At 42.9% G+C, this 27,215-nt stretch overlaps 1 protein-coding gene and 1 long non-coding RNA gene across 11 annotated transcripts; one reads left to right on the top strand and one right to left on the bottom strand.

The window, feature by feature from the left end:
• Positions 1-2,541: 2,541 nt before the first annotated feature.
• YPEL5 (yippee like 5) lies at positions 2,542-13,075 on the bottom strand. 10 transcript variants are annotated; one of them, XM_084515573.1, is made up of 5 exons: positions 12,497-12,621; positions 11,466-11,614; positions 11,311-11,367; positions 6,339-6,511; positions 2,542-4,673 (listed from the first exon to the last, which is right to left on the bottom strand). In XM_084515573.1, exons 4-5 carry the CDS (start codon positions 6,477-6,479, stop codon positions 4,449-4,451), a joined length of 366 nt encoding a protein of 121 aa, XP_084371699.1. In that variant the 5' UTR covers positions 6,480-6,511; positions 11,311-11,367; positions 11,466-11,614; positions 12,497-12,621; the 3' UTR covers positions 2,542-4,448. The 10 variants fall into 10 exon arrangements, with proteins under 10 accessions (XP_084371699.1, XP_084371698.1, XP_084371701.1 ...); XM_084515572.1 differs by lacking the exon at positions 12,497-12,621 and adding an exon at positions 12,236-12,309; XM_084515575.1 differs by lacking the exon at positions 12,497-12,621 and adding an exon at positions 11,033-11,138 and having other exon boundaries at positions 11,466-12,306.
• A 1,441-nt stretch (positions 13,076-14,516) lies between these two features.
• On the top strand, positions 14,517-21,088 carry LOC311434992. Its single transcript, XR_014691867.1, has 4 exons — positions 14,517-14,751; positions 15,831-15,907; positions 16,578-16,702; positions 20,823-21,088. It is a non-coding gene; the product is annotated as an uncharacterized lncRNA (long non-coding RNA).
• The last annotated feature ends 6,127 nt before the right edge of the window (positions 21,089-27,215 follow it).

Genomic DNA, 27,215 nt, shown 5'->3' with positions numbered 1-27,215 from the left:
AAAACTGACCACAACCAGCACACAAACAGAACAGTTCCATGTTGAGACCTCACATCAAATGAAAACCTCTGAAGCCTAAGTCTGACATCTGCTCAGTGTTCTTAGATGAAAAGCTTCTTACAGCTGTTGGTTAAGTAGCAATCAATCAGCCTTGAAGTTTAAGTAGTTATAGGTACTGCTCTAAACGCGTGGGATTCCAGTTCACATTCTAGTCATGAAGAAGCCAGCAATTACAAATGCTTAACCTGAGTTTTTTACTTTTGCACACTGGAACATTCATATCCAAATTACCTTTAGCAACCAAATTATTGAAAAGTCAGTCCAAATTTAGGAACAGTAGTACACTGGTTGTCAGTGCAAGTTGAATGCATGCCTATAAAAGGGTGATGCTATAAAAGGGTGATAATGGTACTATCCTTACCCTCGTGACCCCGTATCATTTTCATTCCCAGGCTGCATGTATGCAAGGACAGGATAACCATATGCTGGCTAATCCACTGGAAAGCTGACATTTTCTAAGTGTTCTACTTTTGTGACCTAAATTACCTCTCTAATGTACTTTTGGCTACAACAGAAATCATGCTGAGAAGCCTCACCACAAAGAATGGAGGTTTATTGAGTACATCACTATGCTAATGCCTCCTCAGCAGGTAGACATAGAATAGACAGTCCATGGATCCTTTCTGAGATGCAATGAAGAATGCCATTCTGGTATAGTAACACTAGGAGTGACTCCTAACATTGCCAAAAGCAGACACGTCCCCAGATCCTGAAACTGTGCTAATTGCCAGAGATTCACACAGCTTCATAGTTTTTGGTTTTTTTTTTGTTTTTGTTTTGCATGCATTTCACCACATACCTCTGGGTACTGGCTGAACTGAGTCAGGTTTTACTTTCCACCTAATCACTAAAAGCAAATTGATCACCATAAGGAAGCTTAAGCAACTTGCTCAAGTTGAGCGCATGGACAGCAGCACTCTGTGTGGACTAAAGCATACTTGCATATGGATTTCCAGACCAGACCAAACCTAAAAAAATGGGTAGGATGGGGTTAAACCACTGCTCTGCAGGAGCAGAGCCATCCAGGCCATTTCTGCACCTTCTTGACTGTGCATGGGAGTGAAGGTCCACTCCTGAAAAGTAACAAACACCCTCTTCTTCCTTCTGTACTTACCATGTAGTAGTGCTTAGGCCAGTCTAAAGGGACAGAATAAAGTCACCCAGATTTTTGGTCAAGAACCCTTGTATGATCTGGCCATTCTGTGTTCCCCCAAAAGGACAGGAGCCTTGCTATTTCTTGAAATGCACCTGTTGCAATGTGACATTGGACTAAAACTACAGCATGCAGTCTGCTGTAGTTCAGTAAACCTAATGTTTCAAACATTTGTAAATGCTTGCAACAGTCAAATCAAATGCTTTCAGTAGGACAAAGCAAGATCCCAAGTCTAAAGATGGATTTCTTTCTAAACAAGTTTTAGAAATCTAGCAATATATCTAGACATCACACAAGCACACCTCTTGTGCTAAATCAGAACGTAGGGTCTGAATGCTCTTCTTTCTCCCACCTGTCTGACCCTCTTTGACACTCAGGAAATGCAAATAATTCCCATAGTTTTTCGTTCCTCATTTATTTATTTATTTATTTATTTACTTTTGTAAGAAATACAAGTTTCAGCTAGTGTGGAACACTTCAGATAATACGAACATAAACAAAACCCGCCATGAAGGACAAATTCTTTCCAGCTCCCTTCACCCAAGCAGAGGCCAGAAACTCAGTGCTGTTTTTTCTGCACTTCTTGCTGTGAGTGTCCTACAGTGACATTCAATGAGGTTTCTCAAAAGAAACTGAAGAGCTTAAATTCAGCATCTTCTGCTGTTTTTCAGGGGACCTCAGACCCCTCTGCAATTCCCAAGTGAATGCCAGTTCTACTTTCCCTGAATCACAAGTTATAAACAAGAGATTCAAACTTACCTCTAGTGTATCTGTCACCTCTGGCACATTGCACCATGCCAACCACCCCTTGTTTGGGAATCCAAGGCTATTGCCCTATTCCAAAATAACACTTAAAGCCAAATAGCAATGCATTCTCTGTTGCTAGGTGTGCTGAGGCTCATCAGCTTGTCTCCTACAGGTAAGTTATCCGTAAATAAAGTGTTTCAAGGGAGAAATTTTTGATGGGAAACTCTCCCAGAGCCATCCAGGTGGTAACAGAGGGGAAAAGCAGGTAGACTGAAAGAGCTACTGGATTCTGTTTTAAAACTGCAACGGACTTGAGCTCATGACTTACCATTTTTTCATGAACTTACCTCTTAGGTATCCAAGTGATATCCATGAAGTGAAATGCACCTAGCACTTCCCCAAACCAACTGTATACTCTCTTGCCACCTATTTTGAGAGAGATGCTCATCTACAGCTTATAACCATATGCAGTAGAAATTCAATCATTTAATTAATGAAGGAAAAGGATGATAGGTTATATAATTCATTTGGCAGACTCTGTGAAAATAAAATAACAACTGAAAAAGACTGGCAAATACCAATTCAGGACAAAACATACTTTATTCTACTGTAATGTCAGAAGTACAAGAAAAGTACTGCAGAAGACCATGCTAATGGGACTTGGGGGGGGGGGGGGTTGAAGGACAGAAACACAAGATAACGGGGTACTACTGTACTCAGTGCAAAAACTGATCTGAGGCACAAGTACACTACTGTTTAAGCAGCTCGATTCAAGCACAGCTCTGGTATGTGATCTACTCTGTTTTCTTTCTGTATGACAAATCTATAGTAAAGCTACTTTTACATCAAATAGGCAGTAGATTCAAGTCAGGGGTGTCCAAATTGCCACCAGGCAGCTAAAAATAAAAATAAAAAAATACCCTGCACAGTCACCTTCCACATTTTAATTTCAGATATGGAGCTGTGGCAAGTAAGTGAAGAAAAGTTATTCGGAAAGATCAGAGGCCAGATCTGGTTGTCTCCTTGTACATCTGTGGGTAACTTATTTCACATCGGCCACTATTTACCCAATAAGAAAAAATAAATAAATATGGATCTCTGATAAAGAATCATACATATCTAACATTCAAATTAATTGCAGCCCTTGAGATCTTAACTTATGGCTTAAGACAATTAAAGTGTTTGGGCACCCTTGAGTTAATTAAGTTAATGAACAGCATTTTTGCTACAAGGCAAGCAACATCACTGTTTTAAGCAGAGCTGACCTCTACAAGAAAGCAGAAATCCAAGTCACTAGTTACTACTAGGCTGACAGGTACTGCTGCCCAGAAAGATAAAAAAGTAACATCACAATGAAAAATTTCAAAGTTGAAAGAGAAGAGAGTTTGAACACCAGAAGTGGCATATGAAAACAAGCTGTTTAAGTTAATCTTTTCACAAGATGCAGCTTGCGTAACTCTATGCATGAACAAACATGCTGGCAGTCTTCTCCTTTTACACAGCAGCTGTGTTTAACATAAGAAGTTCTGGGTTTAAAGAAAGCTACTTGAAGAAATAAGATCTGCAATTGCCTGTCAACTTAATGAGATTAATAAAGAAATAATGAAAAAAATTTACTACCGAAACAGGAGTTTCCCACTGGATCCCTATCATGACAAACACAACTTCTGATTGGTAAGCAACACAAGACTAAACAGACAAGTATTATTTTATATTATTACTATGCTTATAAGTTACATCAGTTTAAAAAAAAAAAAAAAGAAGCCAAGCAGTTTTGCCCTATTTCAAGAATAGTTTTCAATCAACATCAGTTTACATAGTGACTGTGACTGCACAAACAGGAAATGGTGACATCCTGGGGTCAAGAATGACAAAAAAAAAAATAATGGGCTCTGTGCTACCAATCAACCTCGACAAGAATATGACACAAGGGCCAGCCCAAGCTGTACCACCACTGAACCTTTAGCACTTGGCACAAATTCGGATCTCTTTAGTTTAGCTAGCAAATCAGGTGAAAAGACCGAGTCAAAAAAGAAGTAGCTAAAAACTTAAGCCAAAATTGGAATATACTTTAAAAAAAAAACACCTGTAATTTTAAAATAACTTTACACTGATATCAGTTTCTGCAAACTAAATAAAGAAAATTGATCTCTCTCTAACAAAAGAAAAATCCCCCAAACATTTTCCTTTTAGCCCACTGTATCTGCAGATACATTCTCAGATCTAACAGTTATAAATGCAAGAGAGAAAAAGTTACAGCAACTGCACAACATTCTTTCTACAAACAGCTGCTGGAAGGATAGTAAAATATAAAGGAATAAAGAAAGGAAGGTTCCATCTAAAAAAACTCTCAAAATCTTTCCCACTCTGTAGTCCATGAATCCGACTCTGATGCTAAGGTGACAGTGTATGTAAGCAGATTTTTTTTGTTGATTTTATTACTTTCGAGTTTCGAATGAAGAGAACCCAAGCAGAGACTCAAGTCTCTTCAGGAATTGTCAGACGGAACATGCTCCTCAAATCCTTCACTCTCTCGGACCAAAGCTCTTTCCAGGATAACGCGGCCTTCCTTGTAGCGCTGGCTGTCTTCAGTAGCAAATTCATAGATCCAACCCAGTTTGCTGTTGCAGTTCTTGCAGCTCACATCTCGAACCATGTGGCGGCCAGTGAGCATGACCCGATCCTGAACTTCACTGTATTGCAGATTTACCACCTAACACACACATACAGGGGACAGGGAATAGACAGAATTAGTCTGCCTGAAGCAAACCTTGAAAACAATAGGCGTGAATGTCAACATTTTGATAGTAGTCTGTGACACTGCGTGTGAACTGAAAACTGAAGTCGAATAGTCTGTGGCCCCTGAAAATCTCCTCCTTGAGAAAGTTTATGCTTTTAAAAGACATTTCACAGGGTTGTATCACGATCACTGTCTAACGGAGAGAGGCATGAAACCCTATCATTAGACAGACAAGAGTGCAAAGTACAGTGTTCAACTTTGGGTGATATGTTCCTGGTGAAGAGTTTATAAAAAACTAACTTTTAGTGAACCACTTGTAAATACATCTACCCTATTTCTAGGAACTAATATGACTGCTTATTTCCAGAAATCAGAACTAAAATATTAAGATGTGGTACGTAAAACTCTTGGGAAGCTTTTGAAATAATCACATGAGAAAAAGGCTTGGTGGCTGAGAACATAAGACATTCTCTTCTCATTATACATTCACTTTTTGGGTATGCATTATCTTGTCAGTTTAAAATATACTTTTAACTTGTTTAGGTAGTAACGTCACAAAATCAGGATGTATAGTTCACTCAAAAGTGATGTCAGAACTGTATCTAAACTGACAATGCATGGCAAGATTCTAAAAGATGGGGCTGCACTTCTTCTTACGCTTTCCACCTGATTATGCCTGCTCTCTCTGCGTCAGCTGTAAGGGTCCTGGCTGCAAAATATGAAAGTCAAACTTCTTCTGTGATTGAAACCTACTATTTAACACACAGGATTTCAACCCCAAGACCACGTGATTACTGGATGAGACAGAAATCAGATGCACAGCTCTCTTGTATAGCTATACAGACTTACTTGCATATTCATACTACTCACAGGATTCAGTAAATACCAGACAGAAAGCCCCAGACCAAGCACAGTGAAGTGAAGACATTCTTGACACCTCTATCAACTCTGCCAACAGCCAGTGGCAAAATGGTTTTCAATGAACACAAAACAAAAGATAAAACACTAACGGTTACATGATCAGGAACTTTGTGAGAAAGCAAAGGAAGATCACTGTTTCTCACTGACTAATGAAGAAGTCTATATCAAAGGGTTAATAATTACTGCTACAACTCACTCAGGGTTATGACAAACATATTTCAATCAGTTGATTTTAATCAAATTTGATAAATATAAAATATTGAACTAATCCCAAGCACTATTACCTGTAAAAGATTTTTTTATTTTGCTGAAATACTATTAGTCCAAAATGTTTTAGACATGAAAAATATAATCTACACTTCTTTTCTTTCAAGCTAAGTAAATAAAAGGCAAATTATTTTGAAACTCTGATAGACAAAAAGATAGTCTTAAAATGAGTTTGAGGTTCGTATTACAGAACCTGGTTTCCAAAGCTAAAACTCCCTACATTTTGGTGATGCTACAATATTCATAATCTTCTTTATAGTCTTTTAGTATTGCAGATAAATTTAGACAGCTTGCCATTAACAGTCAATGCCAAATTTGACTTCAAATACAGTGGAATAGATCAAAAAATAGTAATTACAAAGCACTTTTGGTAGAGTTAAAAACTTCTTGGCTGACAGATTAATATCTCAGTTTTCAGAAGTATTAGATCACATTTGGCTTTTTACCAACCTTGTTAAAAAGAAAGGCTCTTCCTGTGGCCCCTGTGAAGCGAGTGGAGATGAGCTCAGAGCGATTGGTCAGAATTGTGTCGCAGTTTGCACAGGAGAACAGGCGAGTGCCACCAATATGATCCAGAAAAATTCTTCCCATTTTTGGAACTTATGTAAGTCTATACTCAAGACCTGAAAGAAAAAAAAAAGCACCTTTAAATAAAGTATCACAGCAAACAAAAACAAAAAAGACCCACGTATATTGCTGAATATTCTGCAAACCCATTCAGCTAATCATTGCAAAAGTTCTTTCAGATATAAATTACTGAACTCACAGACTGTATTCACCCTTTCTCACTCACCAGATTAAGAAACACCAAACTTAACCAAAATAACAATTTATTTCCTAAAATTGACCACATCACAAGTAAGATACACACCTAGATACAAGTTAGTTACATTAAATAAGGGAAGCATGAACTGAAACTCTTCAAATATTGTGATGACACTTGCTGACCAGCCTCCTCCTAGACTACATGGTTCTTAAACCCAGAAGCTTACACTTCTTCCCTATTTTCTTTTCCTCCTTATTATGATGCCGAAATTCCATTCCGGTATATATTCTCAACGAGTCACCCAGCTTAGTCAGCACTGGGAAATGAAGTACATAGAAATACATTGAGTCACCAAGACAATTACAGTGTCATTTTCCCAAATAACACCCCCATCCCCTCCTTTATAAATATATTTGCTCTCTTGTTTTGCACATTTATCACATGCAGCCACAGAATACCACCATCCTGGATGCTTTTAAAACACCTGATTAACTTCCCTATCAGAAAAAGAGCTTCAAAAGCAAATGTAGATTTGCAATACCTTATAAATAAAGCCCTTGCTAGTAGGGAAAATTGAAGTATCTCAACACTAAACCAACACATTACTAAGTTACCTAGTGAGTAGACACAGAGCATATCAGACAGTCTAAAACTTAATCACAGAGGATGAGATAACATGACAAAGGAATTAAAATATGCTACTTTCATTTCAACTGCAGAAAAGTTTGATGATTAAATATCTGAAGTTAAACAATATGCCTCCATTTATGCTTCAGATGCGGACTCAAAAAAGTATTTTCACTGTTTTTTCATGCACAACAATGCAAAGTAAATCTGACACTGTGATATACACATTGTGCGGACATTTCAGAGCAGGAGACAGTGTGCTGTTCATACAGAAACCTGTCAAATTTTGTGCTCATCAAGTTGAGTATTCTATGTCAAATGCCTTGAGAACAAATACCTAAACTAAACATGTTTGAAGTTTTAGAAGCTCAGTTTCTTAAAGCTTACTTCAAGATGCACAAACAAAACGGTATAAAACAAGCACCTGCACACACAAAATTTCAAGTAGTTCATACATACAAAAATCATAAATCACTGGAAAATATTTATAAACAGGTTGTTTCCTTGCAATGTAAAAATTCTAACAATGAAAAAGATGACTAATATTGAATGGAGTGGTTTTAGTGTAAACTCCTGGCGTGTGGATTCTTCAAATCACTCGTCTTCTAGACCCCATCTGAAGGATATGTAACAATTCAAAGCAATGGAATGACACTTTCCTTTAAAGGTGATACAATACCCATTGCTCTTCCTGAAGGATAAATATAACAGGTCTTGAGTTTGATAAAATATTTCAGATAATTAGCTCAGCATAGTGGTGTAACTCCTTGTGACTGGACTCAAAATACAGTAAATATTTTTCTTCAATTTTCTCTAAGTGCCATACCTTTCTAATACGGGCCTTTATCTTCCATAGCAAATGATGAAGAAAAAAATTTGAACAATGACAGCATGGAGGAAAGTCAACAGACAATAAGTGTGAGTAAGTATCATTCAATCTCCAACCAGAAGAAACCACAAATACAAGCAATAGAAGTAATTGTGACAGATATGCCCATAAGGCACTTGGCCTAGCTCTATGCGCCATTCTTACTACTTTTGGATGTTATTTTATGTTGATTGTATTGTCTATTAAAAACAAGGAACTGATCACAAGTTACTGTAAGCGTGAAATCAACATGCAAAGGGGTGTTTCCTTCAGGGCAAACAAAAGGCTCACCCTGCCATTATTTTTAGAAGCTAACATAAAAAATACAAAAACATGCCTGTCTTTTACCAAGAGCAGCCCAAACGCTGACCTTGCTAAGTGACAAAAACAGATCCATTACATAGACTAACCTAGCAAACCATGGTAATTTGAAAAATATACACCAGAACTGTCAGAAATGCAATGATAGCAAGCATCTAAAAACATAATTCACTTAACTGCACCAAAAAACAGGAACCCAAAGACACTGAGATTAAAATTTAAATACTTAAGGAAAGTTGAGTATAATTCTTACTAGTTAAAAGTCAAAGTGACACCCAAATACTATATTACTTCTAATACGACGTCATGCATGCAGGTGTTGAGTCCTGGAGTCCAAATATTTAAATAAATGCATGAATAAATATACCCAAAGACTTCAGGTCTGAAAAACTTGTCCAGAAATAAAAGGCCTAAATCCCTCAACTATTCATACCACCACAAAGAGATGAAAGATACCTCATCATTAACTAAGTGATAGAGAAGCTTCCACCAAGAATTAAGCCCTAACAGAAAGACGAAAAGAGATTTACTCAATGGCAGCACAAGGACGTGAGAATTCATGCTAAAGCTCCAGCAGAAACTAACAGGCCAACTGATACTGGAAGAATGCACTTTGGAATACAGAACATCAGAAAAAAAGCGTCTTTTTGAGAAAATCAACATACTTAAAAGTTTAGAAAATAAACCTCTGTAATCTGCATTGCTAGTTTTTTTTTTTAATCAGTCAAAAAAAAAATGCTCAAGATTTAATGCAATCCTATTCGAATTTCTAACATTTCAAATAACCACTGCACTCATCTGCCTCATGGCAATTTGTGGTTAAAATAAATAACAGCCCGGAACTCCTATCATTGGCTCTCCATTTTCATTGTTACAGAATTTCAACAAATCCAAAAAGATCCAGCTGAAAACGAGTCACCTTGCATAGTCATTGCGTTACTATTCAGTTATAAAATGTAGAAAAATTACAAAATGACTTCTAGTTAGACAGCCTCCAAATGCTGCATTTGATCATGAGCTTTCGAAATGAACTAAGAAGGAACTGTCACTTTTTCTTCACATATCATTTAGATAAGTGAATTTTAATTTGGAATCACTCCTCTCCCTCCCCCCCCCCCCCTTTTTAGCCAAGCTACAAAACATGGTATTCACTTCTAAGACCAATGCAGAAGGTATTTGCTGTGTATAAAGACTGTTCTCTCATTATGTAAAGATCCTGCATCCTAAAGGGTATACTCACTGTGCGTTGGAGGAAAAACAAACAAACAAACCAGCAAAAGCACAACAGAACAAGGGAAAGCAATTTTCCATATTGGAAATGGAATTGGGACTCATACTCCTTACATATAGAAGCAGAGTGTACAAAGTCACCCAAGAGAACTGTGATTTTTCCTCCCCTATAGTTTTCACTTCCATGTAAAAGGCATGGCCATCTATTCACATTTACACATGTAAATCGTCTAAAAAAACCACTTGTAGGCAGCAGGAATGCTTTCTTAAAAAAAAAAAAAAAAAAAATCGAAGAATTATGAAACATTAAAGCTCCTCCAAGAGCCTGGGGGAGGGAAAATGCACAGGAAGCGCACTTAGCCATTCATCCACTTTTTACATTTAAAGATAGTGAAAGGAACTTCCATTTGTGCAGAGAGCTGGCCAAGTTTCCTGTTGGCATTCACACCAGAAAGTGACCCTACCAAATTGCACCAGTGACATCACGCTACCAGAAGAAGTTGCAGTAGCATTGGACAGAATATCAGTTACTCACAAAACCAAGGTCTGAGAAAAGACTTTTTTTTGGCCCATGCTTTCTTCTTTAAAGTCAAGCTAGGTATTTTTTGTTGGATATATGTCTCTGACAAAGTCCTGCCTGCACAAGTCATAACATTAAAATCATGGATGCCAAATTAAAATGACAGACTTCTTTACATCTCATTAGCGTAGGTATCTACGCTAACACAGTTTTTTGTGGATTTAACTTTGTTAAATCCACAACAGTTCAAAGAGGCAGGTACTTCTATGAACTTCAAGAAGATGCCACTCTGTCCTAAGTCAGCACCCAGAACACTACTATCAACGTGCACCTTTGAGAGTACTTTTAGAAGAAGGATCAGTGATAGCTCATCTTCCCTAGCTAGTAATGCTTGTCGATAGACCATCATTGTGACAGTACAAGCCTTGATATAGGTTCTTAGTCATACTGTAAAACATTTCTTGCCTACATGCTTCTCCCAGGAAGTGCATGGACAGTCAGGAAACCATGAGCATTGTGCCTGGGTGCTGTAATATGCATTCCTGTGCAGAGTGCTCCTAAACTTACACGTCTTTCAGTGTTGATTTTGGAAACACTGAGCAACGGCTGTAAAAGAGCTGACGTTCAACAAGTTAAATTTCACCACTATCCGCTCACAGAGTTCAAACCACCTGAACAACTATGTGGTTGGTATTTGTAGTACCTAGCCTGCACACTTTTGTAAGCAATAATGAATAAAAAAGTAACGCAAAGAGTTTTTTTATTAACATTTTTAAAATTACAAGTCAAGGTTTTCTCGTCTCAGAGTCTACCTCTTGAAGACACAGGGCTCTCAGAGTGAGAGCTCAAGAGAGCCAGCAGGCACACACCAGACTGCAGATATAGCAGATGCCTCAGCATTGCTTCAGCATCTCAGATCTACAACAGAAAACAGCTGCTAGTTAAAGGATACAAAGCTATCTCAGCCTCTCATTCTCCATACCTCTAACTAAAATAATTTTCATTTGTATGGTGAGCAAACAACTGTTCAACCTTGCTTGAAAAATGATGGTGCATTCCCCTGAATAAAACATTCTGACAATGTACTTACTCTGGAACAGAGCTTAAGATTCATCATCTCATCTCAGGAACAGGGCTTAAGCTTTATCTTCTCATGGACAAAAGAGGGAAAAGGATACTTAGCACAGCCACACAAGACTACACATTAAAGAATCACTGGGGAAAAAAAACACACTTTCTCTTTACCTTGCCAGGTTTCTGCTGCTCACAAGTGAGGATGCATATGAAAACGTGTTGAAAATGTGTAGCCTTTCAGCAGGTCTGAGAACCGGCAGTCCTCCAATATAGACTTCTGAGACTGTTAAAGCAAACAGGGCCGAGTCTCTGGCCCCTGCCTACATAGAGGATTTGTTACCAGAAAGCACCACACGTAGCCAAAAGCGAAGAACTGGAACAGGATGCTACACTCCTCAGAGCCACCCCCCCTACCCTACGAAACTGCACAAGGAAGTTAACACAAACAAATGACTGAAGAGTCTTTGGCAACATGATGAACACCGTGCATGGCTCCCACCCATAACAAGTTGGCTTTCAGCAGGAAACTGCATTTGTGCAAGTGACAGTAGCGTAATTTTCTGTTGTGGACAGTTTCCTTCAGGTAGAGTGAAAGCTTTGTGTACAGGCAGTGTGTTTAAATGCACCCAGTTACGTTCTGCTGGTGTATGCAAACACCGACACGTGACAGCGGGTGCACCCGGATGGGGGCTCGCTTCTAGCACTGCCCCTTTACCTCAGTGCCTCCCATGTCACAACGCTCTTGTGAGATAATAAATAAAAGCACTAGTTTACAAGTGATAGCAGATTCGGATTAAATTTCTTCCCCACTACTACACAGAGTCCAAACTGGGTAACAAGCTGTGTTTCCTGGTCATCTTTTCCCCTCTGACTTTTTTTAAGAAGCCTGTGTTTCCTGGGTTTCATTTTTTCTGTACTAAGCATACAAAACGTTTGCCTACCGATCCAGTCCGCAATTTGAACTACAGCTGAGCTAATTCCGATGTTTTGTTTTCATTACTTTTAGCGCAGGAGCGAAAAGAAAACAATAAATAAATATACAAGCGGTAAAGAGATGGCGAGAAGACGATGACCACCCCAAATACACCCCCGAGGGCACGAAGGCTGTCAGCGTAACCCCCTCACCTCACCAAGAGCCTCTCCCCCCACCCTGAAGCCCCTACACGCAGAGCCTTTCCCCCGAGCTCCCACAGCGCACTTACACCAGGTATTTCACCACAAGGTATTTCCAATCCCAGCCTGAGGCACACACACACGCTCCAGCCAGGACACCGCCACGACCCCACCAACACCTCACCCCCCCCCCACAGGCCGCAGGGCCGGGGCCCGGCTCCCCCCTTGCCACAAAGCGCGGGGCGGGGCGGGCCGGGCCGGGCTCCGTCAGGGGCCCGCAGCCAACCAGCGCCGGCCCGGCCCCGGCAGCGCCCTGACAACAAGCGGCAGGAAACAGCTGACGGGGGCGGGGGGGCACCGGCAGGGCCCGGGCACGGCCCCACCGGGAGGGCACGGCTGGGGGAAGGAGGGAGAGAGAGAGAGAAGCGGGGAGGGGGGCAGCGAGCAACCGGGGCTGGGAGGGGGTGGGGAGGTGCGGCAGCGCCCGCTCGAAGCGGCTCCGTCACAGCCACAGTCGCAGCCCCCGCCTCGCCCCGGTGTCCCCGCTCGAAGCGGCCGCCCCGCGGTTACCTGCCCGCTGCCCGCTGCCCGCTGCCCCCTGCCCTGTGTCGGCTCGGCGGGTGCTCGGCCGGTGCCTTCCGACGCTCCGGGTGCGCGGCGCCGCCCCCGGCCCGCCCCCGGCCCGCCCCGCCCCGCGCGTCAGGCAGCGCCGGGGGAGGGCTCCCGGAGATAAACGGCCGGGACCCAGCACCGGGGGGGTCGATCTCGGCCGTTTTGGGGGGTTGGGTGGGCGGTGGGCTCTGGAAGGGTGGGTCTCAGTCTGGGTAGTTGGGTGCTGAGCGCTGACAGGGCTCACGGTGGCCTCAGCCTCCCTCTGGGTGGTGGGGAGTAAGGGAAAGGGGTTTTGGGGGCTGTCAGGCAGCAGGCACCTCAGGGGTGGTGGCACGGGGACAGCAAAAGTGCTGGGGGTGTTAGAAGCACAGAATGTCCCCAGCTGGAAGGGAGCCGTAAGGATTATCCAACTCCTGGCTGCACACAGGTCTGCCCAAAAATTCCAGACCGTGTGGCTAAGGGCACAGTCCAAATGCTTCTTGAACTCCAACAGGCTTGGTGCGGTGACTGCACCCTGGGGAGCCTGTGCCAGTGTGCAACCAACTTCTCAGTGAAGAACCTCTTCTGATACCCAGCCTGAACCTGCCCTGCCTCAGCTTGACACCATTCCCGTGGGTCCTGTCACTGGCCACTAAAGAGAACAGCTCAGCGCCTGCCCCTTCACACCCCCTTGTGAGGAATCACAGAATCACAGAATTTCTAGGTTGGAAAAGACCTCAAGATCATCGAGTCCAACCTCTGACCTAACGCTAACAGTCCTCCACTAAACCATATCCCTAAGCTCTACATCTAAACGTCTTTTAAAGACCTCCAGGGATGGTGACTCCACCACTTCCCTGGGCAGCCCGTTCCAATGTCTAACAACCCTTTCAGTAAAGTTCTTCCTACGATCCAACCTAAAACTCCCCCGGCGCAACTTAAGCCCATTCCCCCTCATCCTGTCAACAGGCACGTGGGAGAACAGACCACAATGAGGCCTCTCCTCAGCCTCCTCCAGGCTGAACAGGCCCAGTGCCCTCAGCCGCTCCTCATATGTCTTCCCCTCTAGGCCCTTCACCATCTTCATTGCCCTCCTCTGGACACTTCAACAGCTTCATGTCCTTTTTGTGCTGTGGTGCCCAGAACTGCACACAGTGCTGGAGGTGAGGCTGCACCAGCACAGAGCAGAGTGGGACAATCCCTCGACCGACTAGCAATGCCGTGCTTGATGCACCCCAGGGTACGGTTGGCAAGAAAGCCATAAAGACTGCACCAGGGGAACCGTTTACGTTGCAATCATTGTAATATAACCATGAAAATAAAGCAAAGCACAAACCTATAAATAGTATTGGCAAACATGGGGACCCCCTCCTGGTGTAGGGTTGCTGGTGGGCCCTGCTCTGCCTCAGCAAGGCAGAGCGGAGCGGTGGGACCGTGGGGACAATGCTGGCTGTCAGCAGGGATGGCTGCAGAAACCCATCATAAGCGTTGCTTAAGGACGTGGTTTAGTGGGTAATATCGGTGGTAGGGGGACTGTTGGTGGCCATGGAGGTCTTTTCCAACCTTAGTGATTCTATGATTATGCTACATTTTCAGGAATAAGGAAGGTAGCAGCACCAATCAGGAAGAAACCAAACTGACCAGGAGACAAGCAGAGAATGGATTAGCCTTTGTTCAACAGATGGCATCAGGGACTGATGTTTTTATCTCCCTTGTAAAGGAGCTTAGAGGAAACGGGGCAGGGGAGGGCAAGGTAGGGCACATTTATTAGAATGAAGCAGCAGGCTCTAGCAGCTCTGCTGGAAAATGCCAAAAATACCAAAAGAAATTTCCCATTAGTTTGCAAGGGAGATGCTACATGTCAGCTACGGGGTGAATAACAGGAACAGCAATATTGTACCACATGATACTTCTTTTCAAAGTAGGTTGGGAACATTCATTAATTCTCTTCTGGCATAGGTAAATTCAGTGCAGTCAGCAGTTTATTTCTATACTTCACATGCCAGGATTTGGGAAGACATTTTCCACAGCTGACTCATATTGTGATAGCTTAAATGACCCTGGAAGGAGGAACCAGTCTCCAGAAAAGGCCTGGTGCTAGGTCTGGAATTTAATAGACTAGAGAGAGATCGTGGCTGCCTGTACCCAACAGTTCTAGGAAGGCCCATCCTTGATACTAAATCCAGTCTCCCCCTACTGTGAGTGTTACTATAGGATGTGTTCAAGGAAAACTGAGGTGATTGAGGACACAAACTATACAGTGAAAATCAGACACCAGCATATTGATCTAATTAAAACCTCTGACAAAACTTCTGCAGAAGTCAGTGAGCCCTGGGTTTATCCCATTGAACTAGCACCAGGACTCAAAGGCTGTTTATGCAGATCTCTCTTTAAAGATGAATGTTAGACCTTAGTGGTTTTTGCTTCTACTCAGTCTCCAGAAACACTAACACATTTCTAGCACATTTGTGGATTCCTGTGTGGCAAAGCTAAGCCTACCAAACATGCATGCCACAGAATGGGCAGGGATCTAGCAGGCTTGTCCATTGCTGTTTCTCCCATGCCCAGAAGTTCTGGCAGCAAAAATACGAAGCTAGACATACAGGCTGTGATTTCCGAGAGAGAAACTTGACTCTTATACATCCCCTCTATGAGTTCTCAGCTTTGCTACTCTTCAAAGGCTGGGTTCATTTCACTAGATGCTCTTGTTATTTGAAAACGGTTACTGATGACCTGTATTTTCCAGTGGAGAAGGTGCAGCCTGCAGCTTCATTCTTATAAAGTAAGCCTACTGACAGAAAAGTAATATTTTGCTTTTCGTTTTCCCCTCAGAAGTTGGCCGTTCACTCCCAGCACCCTGCAGATAGCAAGCTGAAACTTGTTTCCTCTGAGAACTGCGATGGACACAGGTGCCATTTACAGAAAGATACTTTTTCAGATGATTGTTTTGCCAAAGGAAATCATTTGTATAGGTAATTTAAAGATTAGAAGATTAGGATCAAGGATGAGGTGGTCTCTTTATGCCCTCTCTGTAACAGCAGAACTGGTTTCATTAGCCTGTCACTGCCCCCCTCCTCCTGCCCTCCCAAGCTGCTGGTCAGATTTTGGAAGGTGCTTAAGTATGAAATTCCAAAGCATTCAGGAGCCATATCAAAGAAAGGACTTAATGTCCAAAGGGAGCTTGGAGTTCCTGTGCTTTTACTAAGATGTCAGGAACAGTGACAATAAGCAGACTCGATGCCAGGGAATACACAAAGCTCTCCTGCGTCAATGAAGAGTCATCATTGTGAACGTCGCCATTCAGGGAGGCCAACAGAGGGGCAAAAAATCAACCTGAAGCCAGCCACTATTGCAATCAACAGTACTTGCTGCCATTCTCTAGCAAAGAGAGCACAGTTGCTAAGTACATGTAGAATGGGTGTTGATACAAGCACATCAATGATGGGATCTCACAGCTTTTTGTATTGCTAGGCCTTTTTCTGTTCTCCACAGGGAAGGAAGATTACTGAAATGAGGAGAGCTTTCAGGTTGTGGTCTCTTGCAAAAGGATAGACTGATTATTGTTCCTCCTATTTACAGGTTCCCATAACCATTTCCTTGTCAAGGGTCAGGATTACTCCATCCCTCCTTCTCTGAAAATGTTTAGAAACCACACCTGCTCCAAAGGATCAAGAGGTTTGGAGGACAGACCATCTGTATGACAGGTGTGTACTTGCTCTTTCTCTTGTTGCTGTGTCCCAAATATTGCTGTATAGTGGCAACACTCTGCAAGATCATATGAGTTCACTTTTTTTTTTCATTTGGGGGAGATTTTATCAAGTGCCCTATACCTTCATAACGGTCATCTGATTGTGTCCCTTCCTCCACATGACATCTTGATCTGATGCACACATGTGAGTAGAGAGAAGATGCAGTGGGGTGGTGCTCCATTGACCCTCCTGAACAGGGCAGGCAATGATTTAGCTGTCAACTCCCGTCTGTTTCACAACAGACAATTTCAAGTGAGCTATCATATTCAGCTAAGGTAAAGCTGGAACCGTTCCTTTAGCACACACACAAAAAAAAATAATCCAACAACAACCACTAAGCAAAAACAAACAAAATCACAACAGCTGTCTACCGAGAAAGGAGATAAATATTTTGAGAGAGAGCAGCTACTCCAGTTTACATTGAGTTCATCAAACAGTCTAGGTGTTCCCTATTGTTTGGGAGCAGTGGATGAGAACAAAGACAGATTGGGCTAGAAAGAGCCCTACACAGGGAGGCTGAGAGCACATACAAAATAGGACACGTTTTAATGGCTACACAGGATCACCATTTTTTGATATAATCAGAGGAAAATACTAGATTAGGTATATGTATATATACACACACACCTGAGGCCCAGATGAATTCCCATAGCTTTCTGTTTGGTTACACTTACATCAAGAGAATGAACTGCTCTATTACACTTATTTCATAGGACAGCAAGGAAAGATTGTTGTAGCATTGTCCATCTTTTCTGATTGCTCTTCCTAAAGCTCAAGGTGGGTCTTCGCAGATGCAGTCAACATGGCATTTCCTTGAATTTCTTGGAGCTGATTCAGTATTGTCATCAGTCTTTTAACAGTGCCACCCTTGTTCAGGAGGTGTCAAAGGTGAATGTAAAGGAAAGAGCCAGCTCCGTTCTATATTTAATAGTCTCTTTTGTTCATAGATAACTACACAAATACATTTATCAAGGATGATAAATTTCAAGGGAGCAGAGATCAAAAGGCAAGCAAAGTCTGGGAGAGGAAAGAAGTAGCTCACATAGAAATTTAGAAGGGAACAGAACAGTACATGCAAGCTTACCCAATAAATATCTTCTCTTCATCCATACCACTGAAGCTGTAGGGGAGAGGCTTGTTTTGTGATCTGCATTACAACCTAATACATGGTTGTAGTCTAATATCCCTCTGAAGGCAGAATACACATAAAACAGGAGGAGAGCTCAGTGAATATGTGTCCATGTTTAAAACCAGTCTCCAGGGTGAAGAACCTTGAGAATACAGACTTCAAATCTGTTTTCTGCCCATCAGTAAGCACAGTTGAGTGGCATCACCTTCGTAAATGAGGAATGTGTTTTTGCATGTGAAATTTGATAATAAGAGCCCACAGCTGATGAAACAAAAAAGGCTTAGCTCCCCTTTAGAGGTCTGTGAGGGGGGCTGTCAACACAGAGGCCAGCTGTACAGCTGAAAGTACAGCACCATTTTGCACCTGGGATACAGTAGGAGAGACCATATATAGTTTATTGCAGGGCATTACTGAGATTGCCACAGAAGAGAGAATAGATTGCCTGAGAAAGAACCCAGGTACAATAGGAGATAAAAACTGGATAATAGCTGCATGTCTTACATCTGAAATTACAGCCCTGAGAACTTGCACTTGCACAGTACCATCCATGCAAAGGTTTTAAAGTACTTTGCTAGTCTGAATGAGCAACACAATTCTTGCCGCAGAGATAAAGATCGGGAGTGCAAGTGAGGCAAAGCAAGTCATCTGAAACCCCTTGTCAGGCTAGAGCGGGGATGGCCAGGAGTTCAGCCAGGAGCACAGAGCAAGGAGTTTTCCCATTTGCTGTGCTCTCTGGGCTACACTTTGGCCAAGAGCCCAAAGGACAGGGTGCTTGGTGGCTTTCACTTGGTCAGCTGCTCACATGGCAAAGAATATGATGTGGCACTGGTAATCTCATGTGATCGTACACCAGACAGGGGCTGATTTAGACTAGCAGGGGGGACTTGTAAAGGTAGCCCGTGTTACTCTAAAGCCAGTGAAACTGGTGAGTGTAAGAGGAGCACAGGGAATTACAGGTTTAGACTCAAATGGGCTCACACAACTACAGAACAGCATGTGTGTAAGCAACCCACACCATGCCTGATTCAGTGTTCTTATTTCAATAGGACTACACATAGATTGCTCACATTTGACAGATGTGAGCCAGCTTTCTTCCTAGCTTTGTGAGACATAACATGTGAAGGTGGATGTTGGCTTTCACGGGTGATTATGCATCAACAATTATATCAGAGACACACAATAAGACACTACCAGTATCTCAGCAAGGAGCTGAGCTGCAGCAATGACAGCTTCATGTGGGACAGGTACACCCAACACAGCATGGGGTGGAGGGCACCACAGGGCTACCTACTGGAAGAGGAAGCCTTCAAAGAAAAGTGGCTACTGCTTGTGTTTTGAGAGCAGCACAGGGCAGGAATAAAGCAAACAACAACATGAATTAACCAATTAAAACATGGAAAATTATTCCATGGTTACTGTTGTTGCATGATTAGTCAAGCTTCTAGGCATCTGGTAATGTGACAGCTAATTATTATTACTACTGTGTTTTGACAGATTTTTAAGAGGCCTCATGTAGGTGCCTCACTCCTCTTCAGTTTACAGAGGCTTAGGCAACAGGGACTTGTTCACAGCCCAGCTTCAGACTGGAATATGGGAGGCTAGATGAAGTAATGATTCCTTTGTAAGCCTCTAACAAGCTAAAAGCAAATGTACCCTCACAGGTGCCCTGCTAAAACCTAGACTGGTTTGAAAAGGTTATTTCGATTGAATTAGCCGATTTCTTTACAGGCCAGTTAGTAAGGCTAAGTGATCCTTGTAGAGCTGCAGCATAAGAGCATATGGTTTTCTATACATCCAAGCACATCCTGTCGTTTTGTAGAGCTTAGGACACTGTCAGGCTTATAATGCACACCACAAAGAGAGGCAGCAGAAGTGCCTAGCACATGCTTATTTGCACTACTAGCCACCCCTCATCTCCACTAACTCAACAGCATTCAATAAAGCAAACTCCAGAGGGAGGGAATGGATAGCTATGAAGACCCCTTTAGCAGACAAAAACAAAGGGTTGTGTGTGGGGGGGGAGGAAGTAGTCTTCTGTGAACCCCACCCCAAGCAAAAAGGAGGAACTGGGAGCACTAAGTAGACCTGTTCATCATAGGACCCATATCTGCAAGCATGTATAGACAGTTCTGCGTGAGTTAACACAAAGTAAACCATGAAAAAGGGCACCAAAAAGATACTGGCTTCTTCCCTTACCTTAAATGAGGGCAGGCTTAACTCCAAAATATTTGTCAGGGAGCAGCAATGAGCCACTGTTCCTAAGGAGCACCAAAGCCATGAGCCAGAGGCCATCTTAGCACAAACCTAGATCTGCAGACAGCAAGCAGAACCAGATGCTGGTAACAGGGTCAATCAGCAGGACCAGACACAGCAAGCAATGAAACAGGTCCCTGCTCCATCCAGGAACAAAAGGAAACAGCAAGGACAGATCGCAAGCTGCAACAACCACACGAGGGGGCCAGTCATCCAGCAGAAAAGCCCCCTGCAGAGGAAGTCGAAGGTCCATTCAGGAGGCCAGACTAGATGCAGACATGCCTGCAACCCAACTCAGGCAGAACTGAGCAAATCCACAATTCAGAATTTAAAGGGAGCCCCCAGGGCCCATGAGCAGAGGGCATGGGGTAGTAGCCCCAGGTGGGACTGGTCAGTGCAATTCATGTCTCCGAGTGCCCTCAGGGCCCTGACTGTGTTTTAGAGTTAAAATGGCATTGCTAAACCAGGAAGAGGGTGGTCGGAACAGGTTAACTTGAGCTTCTCAGAGTATAACACGTTGGCATTTCCTGATACCCATTTAAAAAAAAAAAAATTAAAAAAAAATCATTTGTTGTAATTTAGCATGACTTTAATCCATGAAAATGTATTGATATTTGTCTGGGGGAATCTTGGGCTCAAGCCTGATGAATTTACAAGAGGAAATGTGTCTGATCTTGATCCTATTCCTTGCAGCTTTTTGTTTCAAAACCATGCACACTCTGGACAGTTTCTGATTCTGATTTCTGACTTTGGGGAGACCCAGTTTTAAACAGCGGAGAACAAAGCAAGTCCAGAAGAAACACAGTGTGGAGAAACCAGGACTGGGACATTTTTAAACTTGATGCTTGAGCCATGCTTTCTTATATTCCTGTCTCCCCAATTCTAATGCAGTGGTAATCTCTCTGAACCTTTCTGTACTTTTCCTTCCCCACCAGTTCAAATCCAGTAGTCAAACTTACTAGGGTTTGGAGTTTGTGTTTTGTTGTTGTTGTTGCTTTTACATCACATCAAGAAGCAAAGTCAGAAGCTTACATTTTACAGGCAGTGTAGAAGTTGGCTTCTCCAGGTTGCGTAAGTCCTGAGAAATTTATTTGCTTGGAAGATTTCCAATGGGCAACTTACTTACAAAGGAACAGAGTGATACAGCATGCTTTTCCCCCAAATAGCAACCAAACAAGGTAAAAACAGCTTACACACAAAAATTGCAGCTGATGAAACGAAAGGAACAGTTTAGGATTAGGGGGCAGCCAAACAGAATGACAGAGCCAAGAGATGGATTAAAAATAAATAGGTCAAAGTCTGATTGAAACACTGTGAAAAGCTTCCAGCTATCAATTTCACTTCATCACCTGGAAAGCTGAGAGCAGAGTTGAACCATGTGTCAGGCGGGTAAATTTTCTGTAGCTGCTAATTGCCCCCTGATTTCTGAAGGCACCATTAATGGCCATCGACAGCAGATCTGTCACACCGCCCTTCTGCCTGTATTTCTACCTTCTGGGACAGTGATGCACCCACGAGCCATGTTCCACTGCTATGTAGCCATCCACAGGCAGCCCACGTGCTCCCTTCTGCGCTAGCTCCCGGCTGCTAATAGCTGTCATTAGCTGCTGAGAAATGAAGATGGTGGCTCTCAGCTGGGAGGAGGTTGGTGTGCGCTGCTGACTCACTGCACACGCCTCTGAGCAATACAGCAGCAAGCACAACTGGGACTGAGCAAGAATTGGTTGCTAAATGATCACGTTTGGTTGATTCATTCTGCTTCTTTTTCTTATTGTTATTATTACAGCTAACCTGGGAAGTTTTCTTTTGTGTGGCATAGCTCTGCCTGGGTTGACACCTGACCCTTAGTCGTCCATCTCAGCTATTAGGTTACTGCCACGCAGTGTGGTTGTTTTATCTGTTCCTCCACGGTCCTTTAGCCCACACCCCCAGCCTGATCTTTTTAGGCATGTAGGCAGTGGTAGGCCCTAGCTCAGAGTCAGCTGTTCAGCACAGAAGTCTAGGTAATGCTGGGAGAGAGCTGATAAACATAAATTAAATTGAAACCCACAGAAATTTTTCTTTATATCACTGCTTAAAGTAAGTCTATGGGACACACAATGAGCTGAAATAGGCTTTTATGTAAACCATTTAGAAATAGCCTGACACCATTTTAGAGTAGAAAACTACCTTATGAACGAAGCCCTTCATGAATATCTCACTGTAATATCATAGCCCATTGCTTTTGCTGCCTCAGGCAAACCGGTGTTTGGCAGTTTCTTACAGATCATTCCTCCTTGCTGTGCTCTGCCTGCTTGGTTCTCTGCAGAGTACATGTATCAAGACTTTGCTCTGAGTCTCTGCTGCTCTGCTCTGATTCTCTGCTCTAGGAAGTCATTTAAGTCTGGGCTAAGTTATGTGACACCCCCCCCCCCCAGCCCCCCATGGTGTTGTAGAATTACAAATACTCAACATGAGGCAGAGCAACTTAGAAATCAATTTTTGGCTCATAACAGCAGCTCTTGAACTGAGACCTGCAGCACTGAGGTAGGAAATACTTTCCTGCTGGCTGAGCTGGACTCAGCTTTCCAGAGATTGTCTTTTCCCTTGTTTCTAGAAACCAGCATACGTAAAATGGAAAGGCAACTGTAGGAAATAACCTCCCGATGTTACCCTGCTGTTAGTTTTCCATATAACAACGCAGCCATAGCAGGACTGGTCTGTTGCTGGGAGAGAAAGAGGAAGCTGTCTGTGCTATGATGCAGAGGAGTGGAGGTCTCCACACGGCAATTCTCTGCTTGAAGGACTCTACACCAAAAAGAAAAGAAGAAAAAAATCTAGAGAACGGACTTCGCTGTTGGTCTGACAAGCAAATCATCCTTAGCACTCTGCATGATGGCAGGAACCACCCATCCCATCTTGTTTTTTTTCTTATAAACTTGTATATAAAAGCAGAAGGGAAGTAAAGGAACGGGTCACATCCAGGCACAGAAGTTATGCATAAACATCCCTTCAAAGTACAAAAGCACACAGATGTGATTAGGATGTGCAGTTTGGCTCTCCTGTCTCTGAAGCCTGCTGTGAGTTCACACGCTCAGGACCCACACTGCACCCAGGCTTGCACTTTAGCAGGTATAAAGAAAATCAATTCCAAGCTTCATTCATAGAAATTTTCCACATCTTCCCTTTTTTTGAGCCTCAACCCTGCCCTCTGCAGTCCTCACTGGGATCTGGGAGCTGAAGACTAAACATTTAAGGTTACAAATGGGAAGATGCTTGAATATAGCCTTTAGAACAGCAATGGTGCTACTGAGAAAGGGGTTAACCTACTCCCAGGAGGCAGCGGCTGCAGTCTGCTGGCAAGGATTTGGGAAGAATACCTTAAGGAAACCAGACATTTATGCCATAGAGTTACTTTGGTTTTGTTAGAGGCAAACAGGAGTTTTTCTACCCCCAAGCAGTGTTTCTGTAAACAGAACTCTGATAAGCACTTATTTTTAAAAGGAGTGATTCATAGATACTCATTTTTATTTAAAGATTAATTGTTTTCCAGTGGGTTTAAATCTCCCTTGACAGTGTTTATAACTTGAAATGCCACAAAGCAGGGCTGTCGCATAGCATTTGGAAGAGAATACGGACTAGAAGGGAAAGAGAAGCTTCTTATTCTCGTTTCACTCTGTGGATGGGAGGAGCTGCAGCCAGCCAGCAAGCAGAGCCACATGAAATGCTACAAGGAACCTCAGGAGGTTACCCCTGTTGCGAGGCATGATCAGCTAGAACAAGCAGCAAGATGAAAATTAGCCTTGGAAAATAATTTCTGCTTTTATAATTCAGTGCGGTGCAGATTTGATCTTTAGGAGTTGATTTATATTGTGGATATGACCATCTCCCTTTCTGTTCTCACCTAGCCCGATTTGCTTGGAATGGGGAATGGTTCTCGGTGCAGGCTCATGGTTGATGTCATCCAGCTGGTGTTAGTGGCCCCTGGAGTCTCTCCACCAGTGCAACTAAACTACCTGGACAATCTGGGCTAAAAGGCCGTGTGTGGACGGCCCTGCAGGGAGACAGCCTTTTGTAATTACCTGGCAGAAACCCTTGGAACTGAGGGATTGCCAGGTCCATCTGGAAGGAGTGATCCCAGCTGCCCACTGTAATTTCTGCTACCTGGATAGTGGAAAAAAATGTAGTATTAGCCTTTTTTTTTTTTTTTTTTTCACTCGGAGGAGCTAAATCTCTGCTCTTTGAAAAACAAAAAGTGATACTGGTTTGGTAGGGGAAAAGGAAAAAGTGAAGAAATCTGAGACTTACGCAGAGGACTGACAAATCTGCAAAGCATTTTCAGTCACAGGGTTCAGAGGGAATATTGGGTTAAAGAAATCATCATCATTTGTACCAGAAGTAATTATGTGAGTGGATTAGTCACTACTGGCTTTGGCAAGACTTTTCATTTTATTTCCAATAAAAGACTGCAATCTCCAGTCCTGTCAAAGCTGTTTGTGGTACACTGGCCAAAAAAATGTCCATGAGGGCAACATGGTGGAGTATCACTGGCTCATCTTCTAGACACTGGGGGCAGGAGGACACTGAATAGCATTTTGGGGGATAAAAGGAGTGCTGTCTGTTTGCATTGGCCTTGGACTGTTTGGGCTTTTCTTTCCATACAGTGCAAAGCTCCTGGAATCAAGGTAAAATGTGAAAATCTCAGCTTGTTTGGAAAACAAACAAACAAACCAAAACCAAACCTACCAAAACATTTCCATCTTCTAGGGTTGTGAGGTGCTGATACCAAACAGAGGTGGCTAGTGATGTGGATCCAACTTTGCCAACTCAAACTTTGCTGCTTGAGAGCAGGGCTGCTGCCTGCCCACCGTGGCGATGTGAGGCTGCCAGCCCAGGAGCTGCGCAGTGCCCCAGTAAGCTGCCTGGAGAGCACAGCTCCAAAACCTGGGCGGTCACAGCAGTGAAAATCAGCCCAGCTCCCGAGAAAATAAATGTAGGAAACACACTGTAAATAATGCCCACTGTGGGCACTGAAACACCCAGACACCCAGAAAGTCATAAGTGTTTCTGAATTAAATATACACTTCAGAAAAATCGTCTTTCTCATAGTTGTGTCCAGAAAACATTCCTCAGGTTTTCTGAAGCCCTTAGTGTATGCACTGAGAAGGCCAATGTGAGCACTGGCATCTCCTTGGTCCTTTCTGTTTGTATAGCTAGTAGTAAAAACAAGTGCATAGAGCGCATGAATACAGTAGAGGTTGGATGTCCAGTACTAGTTTATTCCCCTAAACACTCCCAGGTTATTCCCCTTTCCCTGTCTGGAAGCATTAATCAGGGAGGTTAATGGGCTGAGTGTCCTGGGTTTAAACCACTCGCCTTGTAGATAGACAAATGAATTGACTAAGCACTAATATATTTGTCATTAGGCCTTCATATCTAAATTTTCTTCTGAGATGGCTGTAAGCTATTGGTTAATGGGGTAAAATTAGATTGTTACAGGACTCTGTGCAGATAATTTTCTTAGAAAATTTCTTTCTTCTGAAGAGCCAGCCTGTCAAGATTATAAAATGTGGCGTTTCACTACTGATTGATTGCTCCTCAAACAGCAGAACTGTGGCTACAAGTGGTAGCCTGTGGCTCCTCCATGAAAGCTTCTGCGCTGGCACAGAAGAGCTGTAATAAGAGAAATGTCACATTAATGTACAAGCAAGATCAAAGCTCTCAGATCTGAGCATCGCTGGACACGAAGGAAATTTCTCATTTGATCCAGAGCAGAGTTATTCTGGGGAACCTCAGGTCCGGAACTTTCATGTCTTCAAATTCTAGGCACAGCCTGCTTAACTTGAACGCATCCATCTTCACATGGTGAATCCAAAGAAAGACTAATACCAAGGAAACTCCCTTTCAACAGAGTCCCAGAGAAATGTCGAGTCATCTTAAACCATATAAATGCTAAATAACATAAAACCTGGCTGGACAAAAAACTTGCTATCTACAAGCTGTCTTGCAATGATGGAGGCAGAAGTGAGTAGGGATTTTCACATTTTCCCCCTATTTTCCCATAAACATTTTCCTCAGAAATGTTGTTTCCCATATTCTAACTTCCTTTTCAGGCTGAGGAAGGCACATGAAGAAAGCTCTGGGTTTTTCCAGGGGTATGAAGTATTTCATCTCTAGGACACTGTTATCTGAAGTTAGCTGAGATGCTTCAGACAAATAATCCCCATCCCAACAGGCAGTAAAGAGAACATATGATATCTCCTAGTTGCTAACTGACAGGAGTCCACAAAATCACCACCAAGAAGTTACAGATGAGCTTTTTATTTAGCCCTAGCAGTGATGCAAAGGGATAGATAGACAACAGAAAAATTCTAGAAAAGATGAGGGGCAAATTCCTATACATTTAGCAGAGCTTATTTGCCCCAGCAAGAGGTCTATGGGAGTGCAGTGTTATCCATGCTAAACTGGTGGCTTATCTCTGGTCCATTACTGAGCTCTTTATATCATCCTGTTCTGCTTTCATTCCCTTGCTTGTTAAATTTTCCTCAACAGACATAGTTTCATGATGTTCTCTGTGGTTGGGAGACACTCCCCACCTCAGCACACCCCTGGCTCTCACTTGTTAATCTCAGACGAAATCCTAAAAAAAGGCTGGGTGCTTAAACAAAAACTGGCATTGCTTAGGCTGACACGTGCCACTTCTGTGTTCTCCTGTCTGGTAGCTCCTGCTTTTAGCCCCCAGCCAGCCTGTGCTTGTGTTTTTTCTCTCCCTTGGAGACTTTCTTGGGAGAGTGTTGGCCATTTTGCTCTGAGTCCTTGTCTGAGCTTGCATGGGAGTGTTGGCTACTCTCACTGATCCTCCTGTATTTTAGTAACATAAAATAAATATTGTGAATAGTAAGCTGCAATGGGTGCCCACCATGGTAAATTATAAGCGGCAGAGTTCCCAAAGGAGAGAAGAGGAAGAGAAAGTGAAGTGGGAAAGAGAGGAGATGATCCTCCCTGCGCTCCTCCCTGCCCCGCACAAACTGCCCGTGCTAACTGCCCAGCCTGTCCTGTTGGCGTGTCCTCTGTGCAGTGTCCCTGGCACTTTGTAGGATAGCCAAG

This window comes from Aythya ferina (assembly GCF_964211825.1).
Source record: "Aythya ferina genome assembly, chromosome: 3".
Taxonomy (NCBI): Eukaryota; Metazoa; Chordata; class Aves; order Anseriformes; family Anatidae; genus Aythya; species Aythya ferina.
This window is presented reverse-complemented; position numbering and strand designations above follow the sequence as displayed.